The 23,855-nt window shown below is 49.3% G+C and overlaps 1 protein-coding gene across 1 annotated transcript in view; it reads right to left on the bottom strand.

Moving 5' to 3' along the window:
• The window catches only part of ENPP6 (ectonucleotide pyrophosphatase/phosphodiesterase 6), a 77,035-nt gene that overhangs the window by 24,709 nt on the left and 28,471 nt on the right, over positions 1–23,855 (bottom strand). Inside the window, exons 2-3 of the mRNA XM_005883861.2 lie at positions 17,947–18,126; positions 3,138–3,249 (exon numbers count right to left, since the gene is read on the bottom strand). Coding sequence (XP_005883923.1) covers positions 3,138–3,249; positions 17,947–18,126 — 292 coding nt within the window. The remainder of the gene's footprint in view (positions 1–3,137; positions 3,250–17,946; positions 18,127–23,855) is intronic.

Genomic DNA, 23,855 nt, shown 5'->3' with positions numbered 1-23,855 from the left:
CCGCCCAGCTCCTGGGGCTCGCTGGGCTCCACGTCATGCACCTTCCCCTGCCACTAAAGCACGGACATCCTGCAAACAGGACTCCGGGGGATGGATGAAGCGACGTGGATCTCACCTGCTTTCTTTTTAGACAGGGACGTGGCCATATGGGCAGGGGGTGCCGGGGTGTCCCCTTGAGCAGTGTCAAGGCACCAAAGTACCAGCGACCGGGGTTGCGTGTCGCTGAGCACAGGAGACAGCGAGCAGACTGCCAGGCCCCTGGGCCACCGCCACCCGCACGAGCCCAGGCTAGCAGCGGTGCGTGTGGACAGAGGGCTGAGAAATGCCTGGGAAGCAGATGTCACTCACTCCACACTCAGGAGAGGCCCCGAAAGACCGGGTCCCGCACCCCGTGGGGAGGACTGGGCTCTGGTCCCAGCGAGGTGAGGAGGCACGCGTTCAGCTGTCAGGAGCGGGCTCCCTTGTAAAGCGTGGGGTGAGGGGGACACCGCGGAGTGCCCGCCCGCACGTAGAGCAAGGGTCGCTGGCAATTGAGCTTTGACACAACCCTAGCAGGTGGGCGTTGATGACATCAGTGCTACACACACACACACCCCACGCTGAAGCTGTCCACATGCAAAGGCAGAACGGACAAGAGCATGACTCGGGTCGGTAAAGCGCGATGAGCACTGGAGGCGACGCCCAGGCCAGAAAAGGAAGCCGGGTCAGTGCTTCTACACAGTCACACAGTGTCTTGGCTGATGGGGGCCCTTTGCTGACAGGCTGTCCCTGGCGGGAGTCCACCTTTAAGACCTTGACCGTCTCTCCTGCCTTCTGTCAAGGCCTTATCTCTCCTGTGTCTGTTCCTGCTGCTCCTCAAACTAATAGCAGAGAAAACAGACACTAAATAAGCAGCACTGACCACTGAGCACTGACCGGGAGGCGTGTGTGTGTGTGTTTGCACACTCATGTGTGAGAGCTCTAAATGCTCTTCATATTACAGCTAGGAATTTGAGACAAAGCCGGAAAAAAACTGAGGGGAGTATGGGCTCTAAACACGCTTCGTCATTTGGGGCTGATGGCAAGGTAAATACTTATACATTTTGCCTGAACACACGCACCAAGAGAATTAATGATTCCTTTGAGTCACACTCTTGCATGAAGGAGCTGCGACTTGCGAAGTCATCTTGATTGTTCTAGACCAGTGGTTCTCAACCTTCCTAATGCCATGTGAATGCCATGCCCTGGAGGCCAAGGCCGTCTACAGAGACGCCTGCAATGCTGGGCAATGTGTTAGCCCAGAATCACCATGTGGAGGCCTCGCTTGGGGCCATTTTCCTGGGCCTCCAGTTCTTTGCAGTGTTTTCTCTCTAGAGGAGCCCAGCGCCTTTCTAAACACACGCACACCCGTGCACACACATTACTGCCACCGCCAGCACCACCACTACCCACAACAACAAAACACCATCCTCCCCATGGCCGAACGCTGTGCTCCACGGTAAAGCTGTGCCTCCCGGGTGCCATAGCTGTGCCATGATGCTTGGAAACGAAAAAAGGAAAACTTCCCTAGAAACAGGAAGCAGAAACACACTTCTCTCGGACACAGAGCACTGTCCCTCCAGCAGCAGGTGGGCCTGGGCCTCGGGACAGGGAGGCCCGCCTGATTGGCCAGCGTGCAGGCCAGCGCTGAGCTGGGATTCCCGTAGCTGTGTGTGCGGCGCTTCTCTACCTGTGAGTCCCTGGGCGGTGTACAGTGGGACACCATTCAGCTGTCAAGACAAGGTGGATGCAAAAAAGATCACACTGCCAAACAGTGTTGCATAACTGGGAGGTGTTTGTGTGACAACTATGTTCCACATTTTCATATTTGGCAAGGCGGCAGGCTGTAGGGAGCGCTGGAAACAGCCTCATGCAGGCATAGGCCCATCGAAAGTTCCAGCTCATCTGCTACGCCTGCCGCGCCGTTCCGCTTTGTTTGCACAAACGAGGCTGCCACACAACATTCCAGTTCGTCGTGCGGGTGGTGGTCCAGCACTTGTGGGCAAGGAAAGACCGCAGAGTAGGCAGGAGGCAGATCACAGAGCACATGTGAGTTACACACCATGTGGAGAATATTGACTTACAGGTGACTTCCTCCAAACCCTGTCCCTTGTCTCCACTCCCCTCCTCCCACCACCCACGCAAATGAATATTGACTTACAGGTGACTTCCTCCAAACCCTGTCTCCACTCCCCTCCACCACCACCCCCTCAAACACCCTAAAATTTTAATTTGTTCCTTCTCAACTTTTAAGTTTTTTAAACCTATTTTCTCTCCAACCTGTCAATCAGAGCCTGAACCCTTATGTGCCCAGAGCGCCCTCTTGATAGACTTTCATGGAAGTGGAATCACTCTAAGAGACAGCAAAGGCCATCCTGTTATCTCCTCCCTTCAGCTCCGTGGGGGTCACTGCTGCTCCCCATGATGCCTGCGGTGCTGGTGGCAAGAATGGGATTCATACTTGGCCAATGCTACCTGAGGCCCATTCACGTGGCCAGTGCCTATGGCGTGAAGGCTCTCGGGAGCTGCCCTGCATGGAAGTCCTTCCATGGTCTCCACACTGAATACTATGGGTCTTCTGCCTTGACCGGCCCATGAGACCCCTTCAGTAGCCACGGTGACCCCAGGTCCAGCCCTGGAAACATAAGAGCCCCAACATCCTCAGCCTCTTGGCGGCTGATTTTTCATGGAGACCACCCCACCTGGTTAGCCATCTTGATGTCACGTTCAGTGATTTCTGAGACTGACTTGAGGCTTTGTCCTAACTTGCCTTGTAGGTCACATTCCCTGACAGACTCGCATGTGCTATTACTAATTTTTGCATTTTCCAAACTGCGTGTTATGGTTTCATGGGAGAGAAGAAAATAAAGTTCTATCTTCTGATGTGTTCATTGCTTTGTACATTTCTAAGAAGAGGGTAGAGCCATTTTCCACACCTATTTCACCACAGATCCTTTCTTTTAGCCAAATATTTGTTGATATCTTCTGAGATACAAGCATTCACCAAATCATGGCCTACATTCCACCTACACCAAGCCTTCTGAATTCACGTTAGCATTTATCTTTGGTCCTGGAAACCAGGAAGAACAAGGGTATGGCTAAGAACCTGGGGCACTTACTTGAAGGAGTCGAGAGCATCGCTGACTGCGTTGGCAAAATTGATATCCGTCGGGGAAGTTTTATATTCCAGGCAGTAGGTGGGTCTCACACCAAGAATCTCCACTTCACAGCCTAAGAAGGAAATAGATAGTAAATAGTTATCTTCTTCAATGATTGAGGTAGGGTGATGAGCTTATTTCAGGATGTAAGCTCCATTAGTAAAAAAATAAAAAATAAAATAAAATTGTTGTTCATTTTTAAGAAATAAAAGAACTTATTGCTGGTAAGTGGCATAGTTAACTGTAATTTTGTTTAACTGGAGCAGAAATTCTCAAATGTCATTTCCATGCAACACCAGTGTCCCTGGCAGGGACGGTTAATAACTGTCTTCCTCAATCCCCACATTTGAAACAAAAAATTAATTAGTACATAGAAATGTCTCCATTAAAACATTTTTCCTGTAGAGTTTTTCATAACCACTAATTCCTCTCTTGTACCATTGCCTATTCTACAGTCAGGTATTAGGCACTATCTGATTAGTCCAGGAATAATAAAATAAGCATTTCACTAGTCTGACTGGACTTAGAGGGGCTGCACTAGATTAGCAAGCCTAAAAATCACCGAGCAAAAGCAAGGACTCGGAGCCGTGACCTTGCCTCTCCCCAAATGAAGCAAAAGAATAAAAGGCATTCAGATGGTAGGGGCTGCTGTGGCCTTAGCTTCTCTGCCCCAGCCCCCTGGCAGGTAGAAGCAGTTGCCCTGAGGAAGAGACTCCCAACTTCTCAGGATACAAGGCAGGAGAGGGCTGAGCCCGTTTCAGTTTGAGTTAGTTGGGTGCATTCATTGAGCACCTACTATGAACTAGTTGCCATGTTCAAACGAGGTGGAAACAGGCATTTATCAGCCGGGGTCTCCAACCCGGAGCATCCCGGAGAGGAGTCCAGTGGGAGGAGACATACAGGAAAACAGTGTATGCGTGAAGGCTGAGTGAAATGCACACTTACTGGGTGGTGAGGGGCACTTCCTCCTGGAAGCCTTTCTTGAATGCCCATGTTGGGCTCAGTTGCACAGACTGCATCTAGCCAATGCGTCGGGGGCTGGGAGTGAAGGTGGGAAAGAAAGGGACATCCCCAGCAAAGAGAGCAGCAGAAGCAAAAGTTCAAAGTTAGACACAATAAGGTGTGTGTGGAGAACTGTCAGCACAACACAGCCCCAGACAGGGGGTGTCAGGAGACCAGATGGCGAGCTTTCCTGTAGCCCAGGGAGAATGATTTCCAAGGTGGAAGTGAGTCAAAGTGGGACAAGTTGGGAATGTGGGGAGAAAGGAGTGTCTCTGTCAAGAATCACATTAACTCCACTCCTGGGTACATCTGGTTCCAGCTGGTAGCCATCTGGTGTGTAGCTGGTTACAGCTGATTTATTAGCAGGTGGGGCAGCCCCCAAGAAGAATTCCTTCATCCGGCATACCGGAGCAAGCTCTGAGTGCTCCGTGGAGACGCCATCCCTCCCTGGCTGATATCATGGGTGCAGGGAGAGCAAGCCTATCTAAGGGAGGCCCAGAAGGCAGGAAGCTGCCTGCCCAAGACTCGTTTGTTGAGAAGGATGAACAGGCTACAGGCCCCAAGAGTAAATCCTGCCCATGGGTTCTTGGAAAATATTCATCATTGGAAGAAATGCCAGTGGGATCTTGGCCAGTTAGAGCACTTAAGATACCTGTGTTTCATCGGTTGAAGGTTCATTTGTGAATGTTTATTCTTCTCTCAAAGATAATTTAGTCAGCCAGGTGTGAGTGGGCCCACACTTTGTATCTACTCTGTGCTCGGGGTCAACACCCCAAATGCAAGTAAGACACCGCCTATCCTACAAAAGATTACCAGCCTTACACAGTGTGGCCAGGTATCTGCTTCTGGCACATCTGACATATAGTTATGTGAGTTTGCAAGCAAGCAATGGAATTTTGACCAGGCTTTTGCAGATAAAGCAAACTGCATTGAGAAGTTTTAACTTTGGGTGGTGGGCACACTGTGCAATATTTAGATCTTCTAAGATAGAAATGCACACCTGAAACCTATACGATCATGCTGACCAAAAGTACTCAATACACTTCATAAATAAAAAGCTGCACACTTTTTTGTGTTTGTACATTGATATCAAACCATAAGTGTTTTGTATAATAATTATGTTTGTTAATATTATCAATCATATATTCTTTTAATGCTTTGTTGGATTAAAATGAATCTGGATTTAATTTTGGCATAGTTATACAGTTCACCTGAGAAATGTATACTTGCATAGGTTAAAGGATGATGTAAAAAAATTTTATTGATTACACATAGAATTATATAGTAAAGTTAGACACAATGTGTGGCAATGTAGACCTATAGTAACAGTGTTATGGATTTTTTTTTTATTTTTAAAAATTACAATGAATTTTAACTTGAGAACCATGGCAGCATCCTTCCAGAACTGCATTAGTGTCTTCGTGTCTTTCTCAGTTGCATGGTAGCCTGAGCAAAAGTCTCCCTCAGATAATAGGCCTTAAATGCTGTGATAGCCCTAGCTGGTTTGGCTCAGTGGATAGAGCATTGGCCTGCAGAATGAAAGGTCACAGGTTTGATTCCAGTCAAGGGCACATGCCCGAGTTATGGGCTTAGTCCCAGTAGGTGGCATGCTGGAGGCAGCCAATCAATGATTTTCTCTCATCATTGATGTTTCTATCTCTCTCTCCCTCTCCCTTCCTCTCTGAAATCAATAAAAATAAAATAATCTTTTAAAAGCTGCTATAATTCCTTGATCCATTGGTTGACTCAAAGAGGTAGTGGTTCGAGGGAGAATATCCACTCTGATATTGGGAAGAAGATAACCAGTAAAAGCAAGATGTTCAGGAGCATGATCAACAATAAGTAAAATCTTGAAAGGTATATTATTCTCCAAACCTACTTCTCTCCCTTTCACTGGCTTAACAAACCAGCAGGGCACCCTGGAAGAGGAGCGGGGTCATCGGTGACTTCTCATGGCCCCTGCAGTGTACTGGCATGTGTACTTACTGATATGCTTGAAGGCCCTGGGTTCCCACTGTGCCAGATCACAAAGGGTTTCAATTTGCATCCTGCAACATTGCCCCCAAGCAAGACTGTTATCCTGTCCTTAAAAGCCCTGAAACCTGATATTAACTTGGCCTCCTTATGGATGAAAGTCATTTCAGGCATTCATTTCCAGATTAGGGGGGTTTTTATCAACTTGAATATTTGCTTTGGCAAGTAATTTTCCTCCACAGTCAGCTTATCTAGAGTTTCCGAAAATTCTTCAGCTGCCTTCACATCAGTACTCCAGACTAACCCCTCACTTTCACACTATGTAATTAATAACGATTCTTGAGTCATTTAAGCCACCCAGAGCTAGCAGTCAATTCAGCATTGTAGGAGGGTCCAGCCTTTTCTCTCAACACTGCAGACGCTTTGCCTTGGCCATGATCGGCACGGTGCTGAGAGGAAAATGGTCCTGTGGCTGGTCTTTGATCCGGGTCATTAGAAGTTTCTCTGTGTCTGATATGCGCCCTTCTCAACTTGGTCTCACGGCCTTCAGACCCTTTAATGAAGCAAACCCTTTAACAGCTTCCATCACTTTCTTATTCTTCAAGTTCGTAGCTATGGTGGAAGGGACATGTGTGGCTGAAGAGCAATAACCATCACGGATTTTCCACCTTTGTAGTCATTAACCACTTTTACTTCATTTCCAGGCCAATCACTCAGCATGGCCTCTTATTGGCAACACTAGTGGCCCGGTGCATGAAATTCGTGCATGGGGGGGGGAGGGGTGTCCCTCAGCTCGGCCTGCACCCTCTCGCAATCTGGGACTGCTGGCTCCTAACTGCTGACCTGCCTGCCTGCCTGATCGCCCCTAACCACTCTGCCTGCCGGCCTGCTTGCCCCCAACTGCCCTCCCCTCCTGGCCTGATCGCCCTAACCACCTCTGCCTTGGCCCCACCACCATGGCTTTGTCCAGAAGGACGTCCGGAAGGTCTCCTGGTCTAATTAGCACATTACCCTTTTATTAGTATAGATTAGCAGTGGATTTTGTATACTTAGGGGCCTTGATAAATTTAAAAACATGAGATTAAATCAAGCACAAGAGAAAATAATGCAATCAAGAGACTCAATGAACACAAGATGTATGAGCCTGCTGCCAACCTAATACAAACGTTGTCAGTAGAAAGATGTAAAGAATAACAGATATAGAAGATGTATCTATATAAAATGTAATAGTTATATAAAGATATGGAGGATTTGAATGTTAGTATCAATAAGCTGAATGCAAGTCCTGCAGACATGGTTTCTTTGAATATAAGCTATACCTCCATGTGCCCTGAGACAGAACTAGACTCCTACCCAAGTGGACAGAAACAGGGGCAAATGCAATCCTTCTGCTCCCTTGTCCTGTCCAATGGCTTCTCCTTGGTGAAGTCTCAAAAGGAGAAGCAGCCCTAGCCGGTTTGGCTCAGTGGATAGAACGTCAGCCTATGGACTGAAGAGTCCTGGGTTCGACTCCAGTCAAGGCCACATGCCCGGGTTGCGGGTTTGATCCCCAGTAGGGGACGTGCAGGAGGCCGCCAATCAATGATTCTCTCTCATCATTGATGTTTCTATCTTTCTCTCCCTCTCCCTTCCACTCTGAAATCAATAAAAAATATTATTTTTTTTTTTTAAAAAAAGGAGAAGCATTTCCCTTACCTCGAATCTCCTAACCCAGAATGAATAAATGACAAGGAAAGCAGCCAGCAAGAAGTGACAGCCACGATGCAATAATGTGATGAAACATGAGCTAGTGAACGGGCGGTTTTAGAGAGAGCAAGGCTAGTTTTGCTTCGTGAATTAGCGCGGGCGCTTGGTCTTGTTCTCCTTGGTGTTTATCTGATGGAAATGAGCAGACTGGAGGGGGTGCTGTATGGATCCCACCAGACAGTTCTCTGCCCAGGAGTCTGTGGGCCCCTTTCTGGATCTACCACAGGGGTCATCTGTGGACGTGGGCGCATGGCTCACCCTCGGGGCTGCTGCCTCCAGGCCATTGCTGGGCTTCCCCAGGAGCATGGAGTCTGCTCAGAGGAGGTCATTGCAGGTCACTCCAAGGTGCCTGCCTCTCTGTGGGGGGATCTGTGGGGAGACAGAGATGATGGCCTGGACCTCTCAGTTTCACAGAATAAATAGAGTGAGATTTGGAATGAGATTCTGGTTTCACAACCACTCCAAGGGCATGTCTGACTTCGCTCCCCCTTGTTTCCTCCTGGCTCCCAGGGAAACTGGATGGGAATTACCCTTAATTAGGGGTTCATTTTTAGGACATCATCTCATCTCTGTCTAAAGTCCACCTTCCCACTGATATTCTCACCTGAGGCAGGGTGAGTAACCTCTCCTACAACCTCATGAATATGCCCTGAGGAGAAAACAGAGTTACAGGGAACTTACAGACAACCAGAGGGCCACCTTTGTGCAAAATAAATGAATGAATTAATTAAAAAGACATTTTTTCAGCCTGGCCAGTGTGGCTCAGTGGTTGAGCATCAACCTATGAACCAGGAGATCATGGTTTGATTCCTGGTCAGGGCACATACCTGGATTGCTGGCTTGATGCCCAGTAGGGGTTGTGCAGGAGGCAGCCAATCAATGATTCTCATCATTGATGTTTCTTTTTTTTTAAAAATATATTTTTATTGATTTCGGAGGAAGAGAGAGACAGATTGGCTGCCTCCCACGTGCCCCACACTGGGGACCGAGCCCACAACCCAGGCATGTGCCGTTGACCGGAATCGAACCTGGGACCCTTCAGTCCACAGGCCAACGCTCTATCCATTGAGCCAAACAGGCTAGGGCTCATCATTGATGTTTCTATCTCTCTCTCTCTCTCCCTTCCTCTCTGAAATCAATAAAAAAATATTTTTATAAAAAGGCATTTCTGGAAAACACTTCCATCATTAGAAAATTACTTTAATATACCCATTTTATCACAACATCACTTGACTGCCATGGCCCACAACTGTCCAAATAAATATGCAAATCAATGATGTCTACAAGGCAAGTGATGCCCTATGAATGCCTCACATCAAATCTTTTTATTTTGCCGAACCGGTTTGGCTCAGTGGATAGAGCGTCGGCCTGCGGACTGAAGGGTCCCAGGTTCGATTCCGGTCAAGGGCATGTACCTTGGTTGCGGGCACATCCCCAGTGGGGGGCGTGCAGGAGGCAGCTAAACGATGTTTCTCTCTCATCGATGTTTCTAACTCTCTTTCCCTCTGCATTCTTCTCTGTAAAAAATCAATAAAATATATTTGAAAATAAATAAATAAATAAATAAATAAAAATAATAAAAAAAAATTTTTTTTAAATCTTTTTATTTTACAGGTGAGAACGGAAAAGCCACGGATGGGAGAAGTGAACATCCCAATGTCTCCCTCCCTGCCGGCTGGTGGCCAGCTCTCCCAGCCCTGGGATATGCCCACAGCTTCCCCACAGGAGCCTGGCTTCCTGGCAACTCTCTCCAAGGACCACCAAGGGGATCCCATAAAACTCACATTCCCCCCACTTCCTAGAGCACAGGTCTCACCTTCCAAGCACTTGCCAGCTTTGACACATCTTGTAGCAATAAGCCCTGAGAGCTGCATTTTCTGTGATGGGAGGCAGGTGTACAATTGTTGAATCCATGTCTCAAGAGAGCTTATTAAAGCAGCTAAGCCAATTAACTCGCTTAGAAACATGGAAACTTTTCCAGGAAAACGCAGGAGCTTGTGGGAACAGATCCTGGGCGACAGGGGAGCCTTTGATCCCCAGGGTCAGGAGGGCCCACGGGGCTGGGAGACCTCTGGCAGCGTCTCTCTTCTGATGGAGAAGAGGGTGGTGGGCGGGCCCCAGCACAGGACGCCGCTAAAGACGGGCCTTGTGTGCAGGGGCAGGGAGCCAGCCCAGGCGACAAAGGAGATGAGAAGCAATGTGTCCATTAGAGCAGATTCCAAAACCTCAATGAACATGCCTCAGTGGCACCAGAGTGACTGACAGGGAGCCGGGGTGAGAAGAAGCATGTGCCTTAGAAGTCGGTGGTGAAGCTACAGCAAAGCACGATGAGGGCAAAGGTGGGGTTTCCTCTCTGCACCCGCTGGTTGGCTTTCGGTGGGACAGTCTCCGGGCCGGGGTCGGGCCTGCCCTCCCAGGTGGAAGCAGGTGAGGAATGATGTCCCTGGGGGCCCTCAGGTAGGCTATCGGGGCTGAGGCAGGTGCTGTGCTTCCAGATCATCCAAATCTTACAACTGATCACATGAGCGCAGCGAGCTCATGCTGGCCCACGGGAAGCCGTCTTGACCTCTGCCCCACAAGGTATTCCCAACCAAAGCCTCCTTCTCCAAACAGATGCTTTCCTGGGGTTTGGGCCACAACAGACCGGGCCAACTCAGGATGCAACATGCTGTCGATTCCTCTACTGCAGAGCTGAGCCCTGCAGTTGGCTGCTGAGCTCTGGCACCTGTCCAGGGACTCCCCACCCCACCCCCTCAAATCCGAGCCTGTGATCTCCAAGTCTGACAAATGGCCCTTTCCCGATGTGTCTGAGGGGACCTTGGACCCTGACCTGTGAGGTGGTTCTGGGTTACTTCCAGGAACCCTGGGACCAGGAGTGAGTGCTGTGTGTGGGGGCCCCGCAACGTCACCCCTCTGCCACCCTTGGGCCAATAGCCAGAGGCCAGTCTAGTGCCCACACTGCCCGGTGGTGAGTGCCACCTCTGCGTGTGGTCATGTGCATGACTTACCCTGTCCGTGGTCTCTGCCTCCCAACCCCGAGACATGAAAAAGCCAGGCTTTGGCCTCCTTTCCTTCTCCAATGACAAAGTGGCCAGCTCCAGCTGCCCACCCCTTTTCTGGAAACACCCCCTCCTATCCCTTAGTTGCCCTGAATTCTCTTGGCGAGTTAAAATAGGGCTTGTTTCACTCTGTGCTCTTTGCTGAAGGGTATGTTTGAATTCCTGATGTGAATTCAAGAATTTTTCTTTGGGGCTAAGAGTGAGCTGGGGGGCGGGGGGGCGCACTCCCCTGTGTCTCATGAAAATGGACATAGGCTAAGCTCTCCTTCTGGAATCTGGGGGCAGAGGATGGATTGAGCATCTACTCTGGTCAAATACTCTACATATCTTGTCTCATTCACGTGCCCAGCAAGCCTGCGAGGTGCATCTGGTCATCCCTGTTGGACAAATGAGGAAACTGGAGCACAGGTCAAGTAAGTGGCGGTCCCCAGTGAGGAGGTGGCTGAATTGGTCCAGGAGGCACTTTTTGGCTCTTTTCTCTAAATTTCCCCGAGGTTCCCCCAGTGCCCCAGCAACGTGCTGAAACACAGCAGGAGAACAGGAGGGAGCAGAGCTCTCTGCACACAGAGGGCTCTGGTGGGGGAAGTGCCACCTCGGTCCCTCCCAACACACGCTCAATCAGACAGCCGCCGGCCCCGACCCGGCTAGGAGAGGCACAGCAGAGGGCGCCGACCAGGAGGTGTTTGGCACCAACCGAGACTGTGGCACAGCCTGGGAGGGATGGGTGCAGGTAACAGTCCTCAGCCACCAAAAGCCAAGACTCCGGCATTCTATACGGAGGACTGGTTCACTACAGGAAGTACCACCTTTGGGCCCTTTTCTCCACCCTGTCAGAACCTTTCCCTCTGGATCCCCCTCCCATGCTCTGGGGAGATGCTGGCAAATGTGGGGAGGCCATTGGTGCCACAGGAGCACAAGACCCTCCCCGGCCTTGGCTCAATCTCTTAATCCCCAATCCAATCCATCAGCAGGTCCTGGAGATCCACCGATTTCTCACCACTTCTGTTGTCCTGGTCCTAGCTAACCTCTCCTCTCCTGGGTCCGAGCAATAACATCCTAACTGGTTGGTCACCCCTTGTCCATCCATGGTGGATGCCTACATTCCATTGTCCATGCTACAGCCAGAGCAGTCTTGTCAACATGCCAGTGTGATACTGTCACCTTCCTTCTTAAAAATTTCCAATGAGTTCTTATTCCTCCCACGATAAGAACAACTTCTTCAGCTCCAACCAGAGAGCTTGGCCTGGCCTCAGCTTCTCTCCACCTCACCCACACTCCGTCCTCCCTCCCTTCTCAGTTTCCTCCGCGTGTCTCCCATCCCATCCAGGACTTCAGCACATGCTGTTCCCTCAGTCTGGATGCTCTGTCCCACCCAACACCCTCACTCTCGCTTCCCCACCTTAGCCACCCTCTCAGGTGTTGAGTCACGCTCCCAGATGAAACCAGATCCCTTATAGATGATGCCATGATGCAATATGCTTTCCATGATCATGCCTTGAACAAATGCACTTTTACATTTTCGTGGGCTAATGTGAGATTATCATCTGTCTCCTTGACGGGATGGTAAATTCTCAGGGGCTGAGAAAAGCCTGTATCTGGTTTTGCTCATAGTTGTCTCCTGAGAGCCTGTTCCCGGGCCTTGAGTCACACCCTTGTAAGATGTTTTATGAAGAAACACGTTTCCCGTGATTTGTGAGGAAGGCGAGTTCATCCCTGGATTTCTCTTTAAGGTTTTCAAATTCCATCTGGATGCCGCTGAAAGACTCTGAGCTCTATTGGCCAACATGCCATCATCTTACAAAAGAGGGTTGGATGTGGCTGGGTAGCTATGAAAACTTTCCAATGCTGCAGGAATTGCTTCTGCAGACAGCAGTGCAGAGAGGCAATGCCTCCTCAATTTCCCTGCAGCAGAAATGGTTGCTGTTCATAGCAGCACTATTTACGATAGCCAAGATCTGGAAACAGCCCACGTGCCCATCGGTAGATGAGTGAATAAAAAAGCTGTGGCACATTTACACAATGGAATACTACGCAGCTGTGAAAAAGGAAGGGTCTCTTACCCTTTGCAACAGCAGGTATGGACCTGGAGATTATCATGTTAAGCAAAATAAGCCAGTCAGAGAAAGACAAATATCACATGATCTCACTTATATGTGAAATCTAACACAATAAACTGACAAAATAGGTCCAGAGACATGGATGCATGGAACAGACAGATAGCAGATCTCAGAGGGAGGAAAGGGTAGGAAGAGATTAACCAAAGAACATATATGCATCTAAGCATAGCCTATGGACACAGACAATAATGTAGCAAGGGCTTGGGGAAGGGGGGACTGGGTGGAGGGGAAAAGTGGAGGGGGGTTGGAAAGGGGAACATCAATAAAAAAACAAGACTATTAAATGGTTGACGCCTAGAAATCCTGCTTCTGAAAATCACTTCTTTGGGAAGACCTCAACTCGAAATGCGAATTTGTCATCTTTTTCTTGCTGACACAGACAACCTTAGTGATGAAGTTTTACCAAAGTTACCAACACACAAAGGAAGTAATTCAAGGTGAATTCAACCCAAAGAGTCTTAGAGAATTTTGACCCACGCCTACTCTTGCCAGACATCATTAATGACAAGAGCTTGTGTTTCATTGGATACTTTGGTGAGTTTTTAACACATGTTTGCATTGCATTTAAAATGTCAAATCTAGCTGTAACCGGTTTGGCTCAGTGGATAGAGCGTCGGCCTGCGGACTGAAAGGTTCCAGGTTCGATCCCAGTCAATGGCATGTACCTTGGTTGCAGGCACATCCCCAGTAGGAGGTGTGCAGGAGGCAGCTGATCGATGTTTCTCTCTCATCGATGTTCCTAACTCTCTATCCCTCTCTCTTCCTCTCTGTAAAAAATCAATAAAATATATTTTTTAAAAATATATCAAATCTAGATATTATAGAGACAAATGTTGCCATGGAAAACCATTCGGAATCCTCAACATTGTGGTCTCTTGTATTCCATGAGCACAAAATTGTGAGTGTAGTATGTATGGGTGTGTTGATCTGGAAAGAGAATCCATAGTTTTTATCCATTTCCCAAAGAGTGTAGGAACCAGCAAACTACATACTAAGGCCTCTCCCAGTTCTAAAATTACATACATCGTAAACTCTAATGACAAATTGGGGATGTTATTGGAACATTTAGTGAAAATTTGGATCCCTTTTCTTTGCAATGTCAAATATTGCCTGAAAAAAATTCCACTTGTTATCCAAGTGTTTGAAGTCACATACATAGAGTCAAACAGCTGGGCCATAATGTTAATGCACACATTTGTGTGATTGATGCTGGGCTCCTACTATTCCCTGAGCCTTAGTGTCTGCATCTAAGTACAGCCCAGTTGAAGGTTGTCAGGGATCCACCACAGCAGACAAGGAGAGGATGCTGTGAGCAATCCACAATTCCTGATCAATAGCCAATATGTGCCTCCTTACGTATCCTGATGAAATCACCTTGCTTTTAACAACTAAAACTTGATAGAAGCTGAGTCAGATACCCATGGTTAACTCCCCACCCAGCTCACCTCTGGCAAGTGGGTGAGGGGAAGCGAGGAAGAAGTGTGTCTTTCCCCCACATAGAAGGTGTCTTATTCATCTGAACACCTGCTCAGGACAGGAAGAGGCCAGTAGAAGGGCCCAGACCGCACCCAGTCCCAACCCAGAGCCACACGGAGGATTGCCTTCACGTCCTCCTGATTGCGAGGCTATAGGGAGTTAACACTGCAAAATGCATGCGGAACAAAGTGGAACTTAGATTCTTTAGGCTCTCACTCCAAAGAGTCTGAGCCACAGGCTCCTAAAAGCTTTCTATTTTTTGTTCCTTTTTTGTATTTCATGATAGCCATAAGAATGAACTTAAAAACCACCACCACTGTGTGGTCCGAAAAAAGCGCCCTTCTGCTTTGGGTTACTCTCCACGTGAAGTGAATACGGAGCCTCTTCCTTCTCCCCCTCAATGAAATTCCTTGGACCTCACAGCACAAGGACAGGGCAGAGGAATAACATCAGTGAGGGAGCCTGGCTGGCATGGCTCAGTGGTGGAGTGTCAACCTATGAACCAAGATGTCACAGTTCGATTCCTGGTCAGGGCACATGCCCAGGGTGCGGCCCAATTCCCAGTGTGGGGTGTGCAGGAGGCAGCCGGTCAATGATGCTCTCTCATCATTGATGATTCTATCTCTCTCTCCGTCTCCCCTTCCCTCTAAAATATATTTTAAAAAATAAAAATAAAATCAGTGAGGGACACATCGTTAGCTCTTACCCTTTGCAAAACATTACTAGGCCCTAGTCATGCAGTTCCTGGCCGGTTTCTTTGGGCCTTCCCAAAGGAATATTCCATTTCGGGCCTGGGATCATGTCCCGAGGCACATTTCTCCCTGCACAGCTCAATGGCACCACTGGGTGGGGTAATAAAGGGTCTGTTTACAATATTCTCTTTCTCAGGACTGGAGGTGCGGTGTTTTGGACTCCTCACCACTGATCAATTTTTCAGTCTGCTGCTTTATCTACCTGACAGGAAGACTTGAACTCCTGCCATTTCTAAATTGCTCTTCTAAATATTGACTTAATGGCGAGACTCAGAGTGTCATAACACAGCTCACTGGCGCAATGAAGGTTTTCCAGGCCTCCTCGAGGGGTCTGCGCAACGTCCTGTGGGACCAGGGAAGGAAGAGGAGGATTCGAGAAGAAAAACAAAATTCAGCCATGTTTAGAAGAAATGCCACCGCACTTCGCTTCATCTTCCGGAGACAAATGAACGCTCGCCGTGCTATTAGCTGTGGCTGGAGGGGACCAAGGGGAAGCGGGGAGAGGAGAGCGGTGACCCTCATCCGTCAGCTGTCAGCCAAGGTGCCGGGCCATCCTGGCGGGCCGGGCCGCAGGGCCTTCGGAGATAGCGGCCACTCAGCCGCTATCTGTGTCTCCAGTTCCATGGGACTGGACAGTGTGTAGGAAACCAGAGACTTTTCAACCAATTTCTATCAAGACTTCACCACGGCGAGGTCTTTAGCGAGTCCCTATGTAGGTCACTGGGGAAATTCTAGGAGGCTAGCCTTTCAGCTTCTTTCCTCCTGATAGTTAACACCATGAGCTGATCTTAAGGCGTCGCATCACATTAGCTGTTGAACTGTGAACGAAAGGAAGCGACTGGCCCTTTCTTGCCCTTTGAGGAGCTGTTTTGGAGGAGCAACAAGATATTTTACATGCAAATTAGCTTTGAGGTTTTGTAGATACTCGGTGATATAGAAATTCAAGTTGTTTATTATCATTAAGGAGCCAGATTCTCCAGGATGAGATCAAGAATAATGCTCTGTGACTGCTCACGAAGAGCTCAAGTTCCAAGACCTGGAGTGTTAGGTTAAGCAGATAAGCGTGGAAGAGGGCCCTTGGCCTTGGGCAGCGTTCTTCTTGCGGGCCCTTGGGTTTGCTCTAAGGTGGTCCCGAGGCAGCGCGCCCAATCTGCACTCTCCGGTGTCTGCATGTGGACCCTTGTTGGTTTGTTTTTTTGTTTTTTTTAAATAATGATTTCTGAGAATGACCTCAAACTGCAGCACAAGCTTTTGGCTTCAGACCTCCCCTCATTGGGCTGACCCACGAGCTTGGCTCCTCCAGCAAGTCTGATCCGCCCGGCCGATGCACTGTCTTGTCTGCTTGATCTCACATCCAACTCCGTGAAGAAGTCGAGTCTCCATTTAACGGTAATGGAGCTCTCTGAAGCCCCTCCCTTGCCCAAAAGCTTCTGACCATATCAGCCAAGGGAGCTGCGACGGACACAATCCCAGGTGTCTTCTGAGGAAACTCTAGCGCTCCCCCTGAAACTGTGTCTGCCTGTCCTTCTGCCCAGTTTTGGATGAATGCAGCCTGCTCCTGCCTTCACCGCTCCCCTGTACATGCCAGCTCTGCTCTGTGGCACTCTCAGGGCACTCGCCACAGCATGGCTCTCCATCGTCTCCATCTGTTTGTGTTCTACGCTCCTCCGAGAGCTGGCGTAGCCTGGAGTGCCCTGAAGAGCTCTCCACGTGACCACCTCCATCCAGCATCTTCCAAACTCCTGCTGAAGGCCACGCCCTCAGTGTGGGCCATCTGTGATTCAGCCTCGGCTTACTCATCCTCCTCTCCACTCTCTGCCGCCGTCCCCCACCTCCCGCCATGCTCCCACAATTCTATCGGGCCGCTGCTGCCCTCCAACCCAAGCCAACGAGACCCCCTCGTCCGCTTCTCCCTCTCTATCCCTTCATTTCTTCTAGACCCTCCCTGAGACCTTCTTCCACGTGGCAATCATCGGCACTGCACCGTTAAGAACTAGGAAGACAGTGTCTACAGCCATGCCCATGGGAAAGTCAAATTGCACACTTACCTGAGAACAAATCCCACCAGTGGGAAGACAATGCGAAGTTGATTATCACTGAGTCCTCTCATCCTTAATGAAAGATTTTCGACTGCTGAGATGAGAGAATCCTGAAGACGCCTTAGAGAAGCCAGGGTAGCTTGCATGGTTACTTACCTCATCGCAGTAAGTAAAGTAATTTAGTTTTTCATTGACTATTATTTCAAGGGGCTTCATTAAATACACTACTGACAGTTGTAAGTGCTTTGAATCATCTTTTCAACACCATAGAGAAGCTCAAAATCTAAAGAAATGGTATGCCAGATTCTCTTGCCAGTCAAGTAAGCACGCTGTGACTATCTCTCGTGTGTATCTAAGATTTAGCGCCGGAAAAGGCATGATAGATTACAGCAGCATTGCTGAACCAGGGGGATCTGGAAATGGCATCGTGCCTGATCTGGTGTTAGAGAGTTCAAAACAATTTTTTATACAAACATGCTCAAAAGCAATCCTTCTTGAATAAAGATCTCATTTTCCAAACCCTGGCCTGGTCTTCACATGTGTCACCCGCATCCTTTGTCTTTGGAGACTCCACGTTGTTTTGAGATGTGGGTGGATGTACTCACCTGGCCAGTAGTACATGTGGACCTTCCTTTTGGCTTTGGTCAGGGTGACCCACAGAGGTTCTGATCCATTCCACCAGAGAGGCATCAGGCTGTCTTTGTTGACACCGATGTCAAATGACTTATTGCTGTTGGAGTCCCACATGTAGTTCCCGGTCATCTGGTGGACCTCAGAATGTCTGCCTGCAGTAAATAGAACACAAGCTGTCGTTATTGTTCTGGGATTTTTATATTGTGCTAGTGACCTGGTGCACCGATTCGTGCACATTGAAAGGAAATTAATTAGGTGGCGGGTGGGGGGGGGTACTGGGCTAGACCAGCTGAAAATGCCCTGGAGCCAACCTCCCGTGGCCTCTCCCCAGTGTCTGCAGAGTGTGCAGGGTCCCTCTGGCAGGTGGGGTCCCTCTGCCTGGCCTGCGGGGATTGGGCTGAAACTGGCTCTCCGACATCCCCTGAGGGGTCCCGGAGTGCACTCTGCAAAGTTGTTATTGTACAGGGTGTGGAATGCAAACACAAGTGTGCAGTAAACCAGATTCAGGGCTGACAGTGCCCAGCAACAACATAACCCACGGCCGAAGGTGGAATCGCCCGGGGAGAACTGCTGCTGCCAAGTCACTACAGCTCGGCAGCTCCTGTGTTGAACATCTGCCCCCTGGTGGTCAGTACGCATCATAGCAACCAGTTGGACAGGCAGAGGAACACTTAGCATATCCTTTTATATCAGCTCCTGTGCTGAACATCTGCCCCCTGGTGGTCAGTGCACATCATAGCAACCAGTCGGACAGGCGGAGGAACACTTAGCATATTAGCCTTTTATATATATAGATAGATTTATATATATATAGATCTTTGTTTTCGGTTTATAAAAGCTGTTCAACCACACTTAGGAAGTATAGAGCAGCATAAAGATTGGCGTTTGATTTTTTTTTAACATAGATGTTTCTTCTCTCTCAGTTGTACCATAATGGCACACAACAGAGTGAGAAGTCCAATAATTGATCGAGGATGGGATCATTTTGTGTGAAGTCAATCTGCCAAGTCTAAAGCTATTTTTAAGTTAAACTGAGGACGCTGTGTGCAAAATGCGACCCATTGTTCCTGGCTTGAAGTCTGAGTATGAATCTGAGTGGAAATGGCAGACCCCTGTGGGACTTGGGTTAGGGTCTCTCCCCGAGCACTCCCGCACCCCTTCCAGCTGGTGATGTTCCTGCGAGATCACAAGTCAATGCTCTGGGGCTCATTCCCTTTCTTCCTGTAGAAGGAGAGTTACCGCTTCCACACTGAACAGTGACAGAAACTGTGGCGCTTGGAACAGAACGGCGAAAAATAGATTCAACACCAAAAAACAACAGTCCAAATGGCGTGTTAGAGACACGGCGGTTGCTTCTGTTGGGCAGGGCTCCGTCCCAGAAGAGAAGCCAGAAGCGAAAGACACACGCGCTTGGACGCTTCTGAAATACGAGGCTTAAATTATTTATGCTGCGGCAATCTGTTACATCTTTAAAGTAAAAATAACACAAACATTGGCAAGTGCATCAAAAATTGCTGCAATTTTCGTAAGCGTCACTTGGCACGGGATGAAGCGTGTTTTCTTGAGCTGACTACGCTTAATCAACGCGGGCTTTTGTTTGTTTGCTGTTGCTGTTTCTTCTTGACTGTCCCCCCCCCCACACACACACACACACACACACACACACACACACACTTAATTTTAAACAAAAACAAGGAAAAACCATAAAATACGATTTCGAACATGTGGAAACCCCACATATCATAAAGGAAAACCTTTTATTCCATCACAGAAACCCAGGCATTGCACAAGTCATGCTTTGAATTTAAAGCCCAGAGACCCACACAGGGTGGGTTTTTTACCCAAAGCTTTTCCGGAACCAGCGCTTTGTCCTTTTATGAGTTAAAGGTTTCCGCGTGTAGAGGGGAGTTCTTGCAACAAGACCCCCTCGGGCCCTGTTTGGAAAGTGGGTTTCGTTCTCCTGGTGGCTTGGCCCTGGGGTTGCAATCGGAGGCTGTATTCATCAAGGGCTTAATCCCATCACCATGCGGTGCTGGTCCCCACGCACCCCGCTGGCCTGGGAAGCTTGCCTGTCGAGGAGGCAGCAGGAAATAGAGCCCCACCTCCTCGGCGGCTCTGTGGCTTCTGCTGAGCGGACTTTCCTTCCGCGATGGGTGAAGACTGGCAGCTGGGCCCGTGTCAGTCTGAGCCGCACGTGCTCAAGCTGGTTTCTCACCTGCCCTGTCTCTCTCGCTCGTTCGTGTGTGTTGCCAGGGTGAACGTGGTGGGAAAGAACAGAGCAAAACAAAGGTGCTGGCTTCAGCAGCCCACGAGCTCTGACCTCAGTATTCCACCGGACCCTCTCCTTTTCTACATCTGCAACTCTTCTTCTTTATAAACATATGTTTTTATTGGTTTCAGAGAGGAAGGGAGAGGGGGAGAGAGAGAGAGAAACGTCAATGATGAAAGAGAATCATTGATCGGCTGCCTCCTGCACGCCCCCCACTGGGGATCGAGCCCACACCCCAGGCATGTGCCCTGACTGGGAATCGAACCATGATCTCCTGGTTCATAGGTCGATGCTCAACCCCTGAGCCACAATGGCTGGGCCACCTGCAACACTTCTTGATTTGTCTATGCTTGCGCTCAACAGAGAAACCCTTTGCTCAAGGCTTCGGTGAAGAATTTCCTGATGCCAACACACACCACACCTCTCAGGTGGTTCTCAGGTGTGGTGCAGAGGTCGACGAAGGACAACTCTGTGGGGCTTTAAAATTTGTACCAGGAGACCCAGTGCTCACTGTGAAAAAGGGGGCAGCTCCTGCAACAGTTAAATGTTTTCCTCCTTTTTTCTCCCTTATCCCTAACACACAAGAGTTTGTAAACACTTCGGTTCCACAACCAGTAAGTAATTTTTCATTATACAAAAGCTTTCCTAATTTCTGGTGTATAATCACTTTTACAAAGTAATACTCATCTTTAATTTCTAAAGCCATTCATTGTGTTTTCCTGGGTCCATGTGTGCTTCCATTGGATGAATGTGGCTGTGTCTACTAGATATAAAAACAGCTGGTTGAGCCCGGCTGGTGTGGCTCAATGGTTGAACATCAACCCATGAACCAGGAGGTCACGATTGATTCATGGTCTGGGCACATGCCTTGGTTGCAGCTCAATGCCCAGTGTCTCTCTCATCATTGATGTTTCTATCTCTCTCTCACTCTCTCTTCCTCTCTCTGAAATCAATTTTTTAAAAAACAGCTGGTTGAAACATGAAAAATAAACTTATATTTTAGGCACCTCAATTTATTCCAAACATGGCAACATAAATACAGTTTACACATACTAATGAGGAGCTGGAGACGATTCTTTTAGGACAGATACGTTTTCACAGAGGCAGCCCCCGGGGAGTTGAGTTCCGAGTTGCAGGCAGGCCTCCGTTCCCCCGCTCCCCCGCTTGCTGGAAGTCTGACTTACAACTGAACCAGGCTGGGGGCAGTCTGTCCAGCTCAGGAAGGTGATGGGTACAGTGGGGAGATGCCAGCCAAGTGGTCAGACAGACCGCTACTAGCCCACTTCACAGGTGAAGCCACTGAGGCCCAGAGAGTCTCACACTAGGAGGGGTAGTGGACTTAGGCTTCAGCCGGCAGCCTGGCCCGGAGCCCTGGCTCTCCGCCGCTGTGACCTCCTGCATGAATCGCAGTGTAGGAAGTGGCACTCAGTACAGGTCCCAGCCCTTTGCAAGCCCACGGGAAGGGAGCCGGTGCCCACACGCTGGCTCTAATGCCATCTGCCAACTCCACCCTCCAGACAGGATGACTGCGGACCAGCTCGGTCCAGGGGTGAGGTTCCAGGGCTCCGCCTACTCAGGTAGCGGCTCACCTGGGCCAATGCATGGAGGCGCCGGGGGCCTGGTGAGGCGCAGGAGGGGTCATCACTGAAGGCAAAGGCCTGAGCCCATTTGACAGGTGCCTGCTGGTGGCTCAGTGTCTGGCCACCGACCACGTGGTGGGAACTAGTGCTTCCAGCTCCCATCTCATCGGGCCCCCATTACCCTAAGAGACAGACAAGATCATCCTCTGTGCAGGTGGGAGAACTGAGGCTCAGAGTGGCTGGGTGACCAGGCGCGGGCCACGCAGTGGGCAGAAGGGCAGAGCCCGGTCCAACCCAGGCCTCTCTGCCTCAGTCCACACCCTCTGGTACCAGTGACCCTGCAGCCACTTTAATAGCAGGGCCGAGCCGTTTTAATAGACATGGCCTCAAAATCCAGGTCTGCTTCCGAGACTCTCAAGAAAGTAGCCACATGGAGTTTCCTGTGTCTCAGAAAGCCAGACTCACTCCTGTCCCCTGCAGTCCACACTCATGCGCCCTTACTGTAAGTATCCTAAAGGGCGGAATGCTGCCAGCCCAGGGCACTAACATAGCAAGCAAGAATCTTCCATTCCCTCTCCCTCTGGAAAGAGTCGTCCAAAGCCCTGAACCCTTCGGGTCTCACCCTAAGGAGTGCATTTTGGAGATCGAGTGCATAAACATCACCTCAAATTGACACGGCCCCCGGAAGCAATCGTACCCCGATTCCGAGCCGGCGGCCTGAGCGGGTCATGGAAGGAAGGCTTTCCCACGACCGGACTCCTCTGAGCACTTTTCCCTGAGTCTTTGGAGGGTCTGAAGACTGGCGTAGACCCTGGCTAGTACATTTTCAAACAAATACTTGCTATCCAAGGGACTCGAAAGAATGAGCAATGCATCGCTCGAAGCCCCTGGCTCACAAATCGAAATGCGCTTTACAGATCGCCTCTGCGGGGGATCGCATCTTATTTCCTTCACTTGTCCGCAGGCAGAACTTGGCGCGTTAAAGACGTGGTTGCGACTGGGATCTGCACGTTGAGAGAGCAGCTCACCGTTTGCTCACCTTCACATGCAGCTGCTGCGGGATGTGCCAGACGCAGGCGAGACTCGAATCACAGATATTGCAAGACCGAGATAACAGGCTTTGATTATTGCGGGAGGTGCAGAGGCAAAAATAACCCGAAATGTGAAGGGGGGGGAGTCCTTTGATTAGAGACATTCATGCTCCTACTTTCGAGGTCACTGGACTCAAAAGAATGTGCTGCTTTGTTTCTCTGGCTTGGAGCCATTACTTAACGACTAGAATGCAGGAAAGGAGGCAATGAGTTTCCTGCACAAGGACAAACATGTAAGATTGGGAGTTTTTATGTAAACATGTTTTGGTTTCGGAGAGTGACTTTTTAGCAAAGCTCAAAGAAATGTCCAGATAACTGAGTCCACCCTCCCCTCGGTGCGGACTTAGAGGCGAGCTTGAATTACTTACTGCTTTGGAGATGGAATCTATATATAATTACATATTGTTTTTGTGATTAATCACTATGCTTTCATTATGTTCCATTTGTAACAATGAAAATACATCCGGCATATCAGATATTTACATTACGATTCATAACAGTAGCAAACTTACAGTTATATGAAGTAGCAACGAAAATAATTTTATGGTTGGGGGTCACCACAACATGAGGAACTGTATTAAAGGGTCGTGGCCTTAGGAAGGTTGAGAACCACTGCTTTATAGGCACATTTCCTCTGCACCGAGTGCTCCCAGCGGCCTCTGAGGATGGGAGGTACCTGGAGGGGAAACGCTCCCGTATTGGTCGTTACACACAGAGAATCCACCTGCATCTCTGTCCTGACCCTCCTCCCTTCTCCCTGGTGATCAAGTGCCCACCTTCCCCTCCCTCCACTCCCTCCTGTCCCCCAGGGACATCGTTTTGGATCCAGGCCTCATGCTACTGGGGCGGTTACTTTGGCGAAAAACAGTCTCCAGCCCCGTCCCATCCTGTCTGCTGTGGGCAGGCAGAGGCCTTTTTGCATTCTCTTCCCTGGGGCGGGG

This window comes from Myotis brandtii, unplaced genomic scaffold (assembly GCF_000412655.1).
Source record: "Myotis brandtii unplaced genomic scaffold, ASM41265v1 scaffold802, whole genome shotgun sequence".
Lineage (NCBI taxonomy): Eukaryota > Metazoa > Chordata > Mammalia > Chiroptera > Vespertilionidae > Myotis > Myotis brandtii.
The sequence above is the reverse complement of the archived record's forward strand: the minus strand, read 5'-3'. Positions and strand labels throughout refer to the sequence as shown.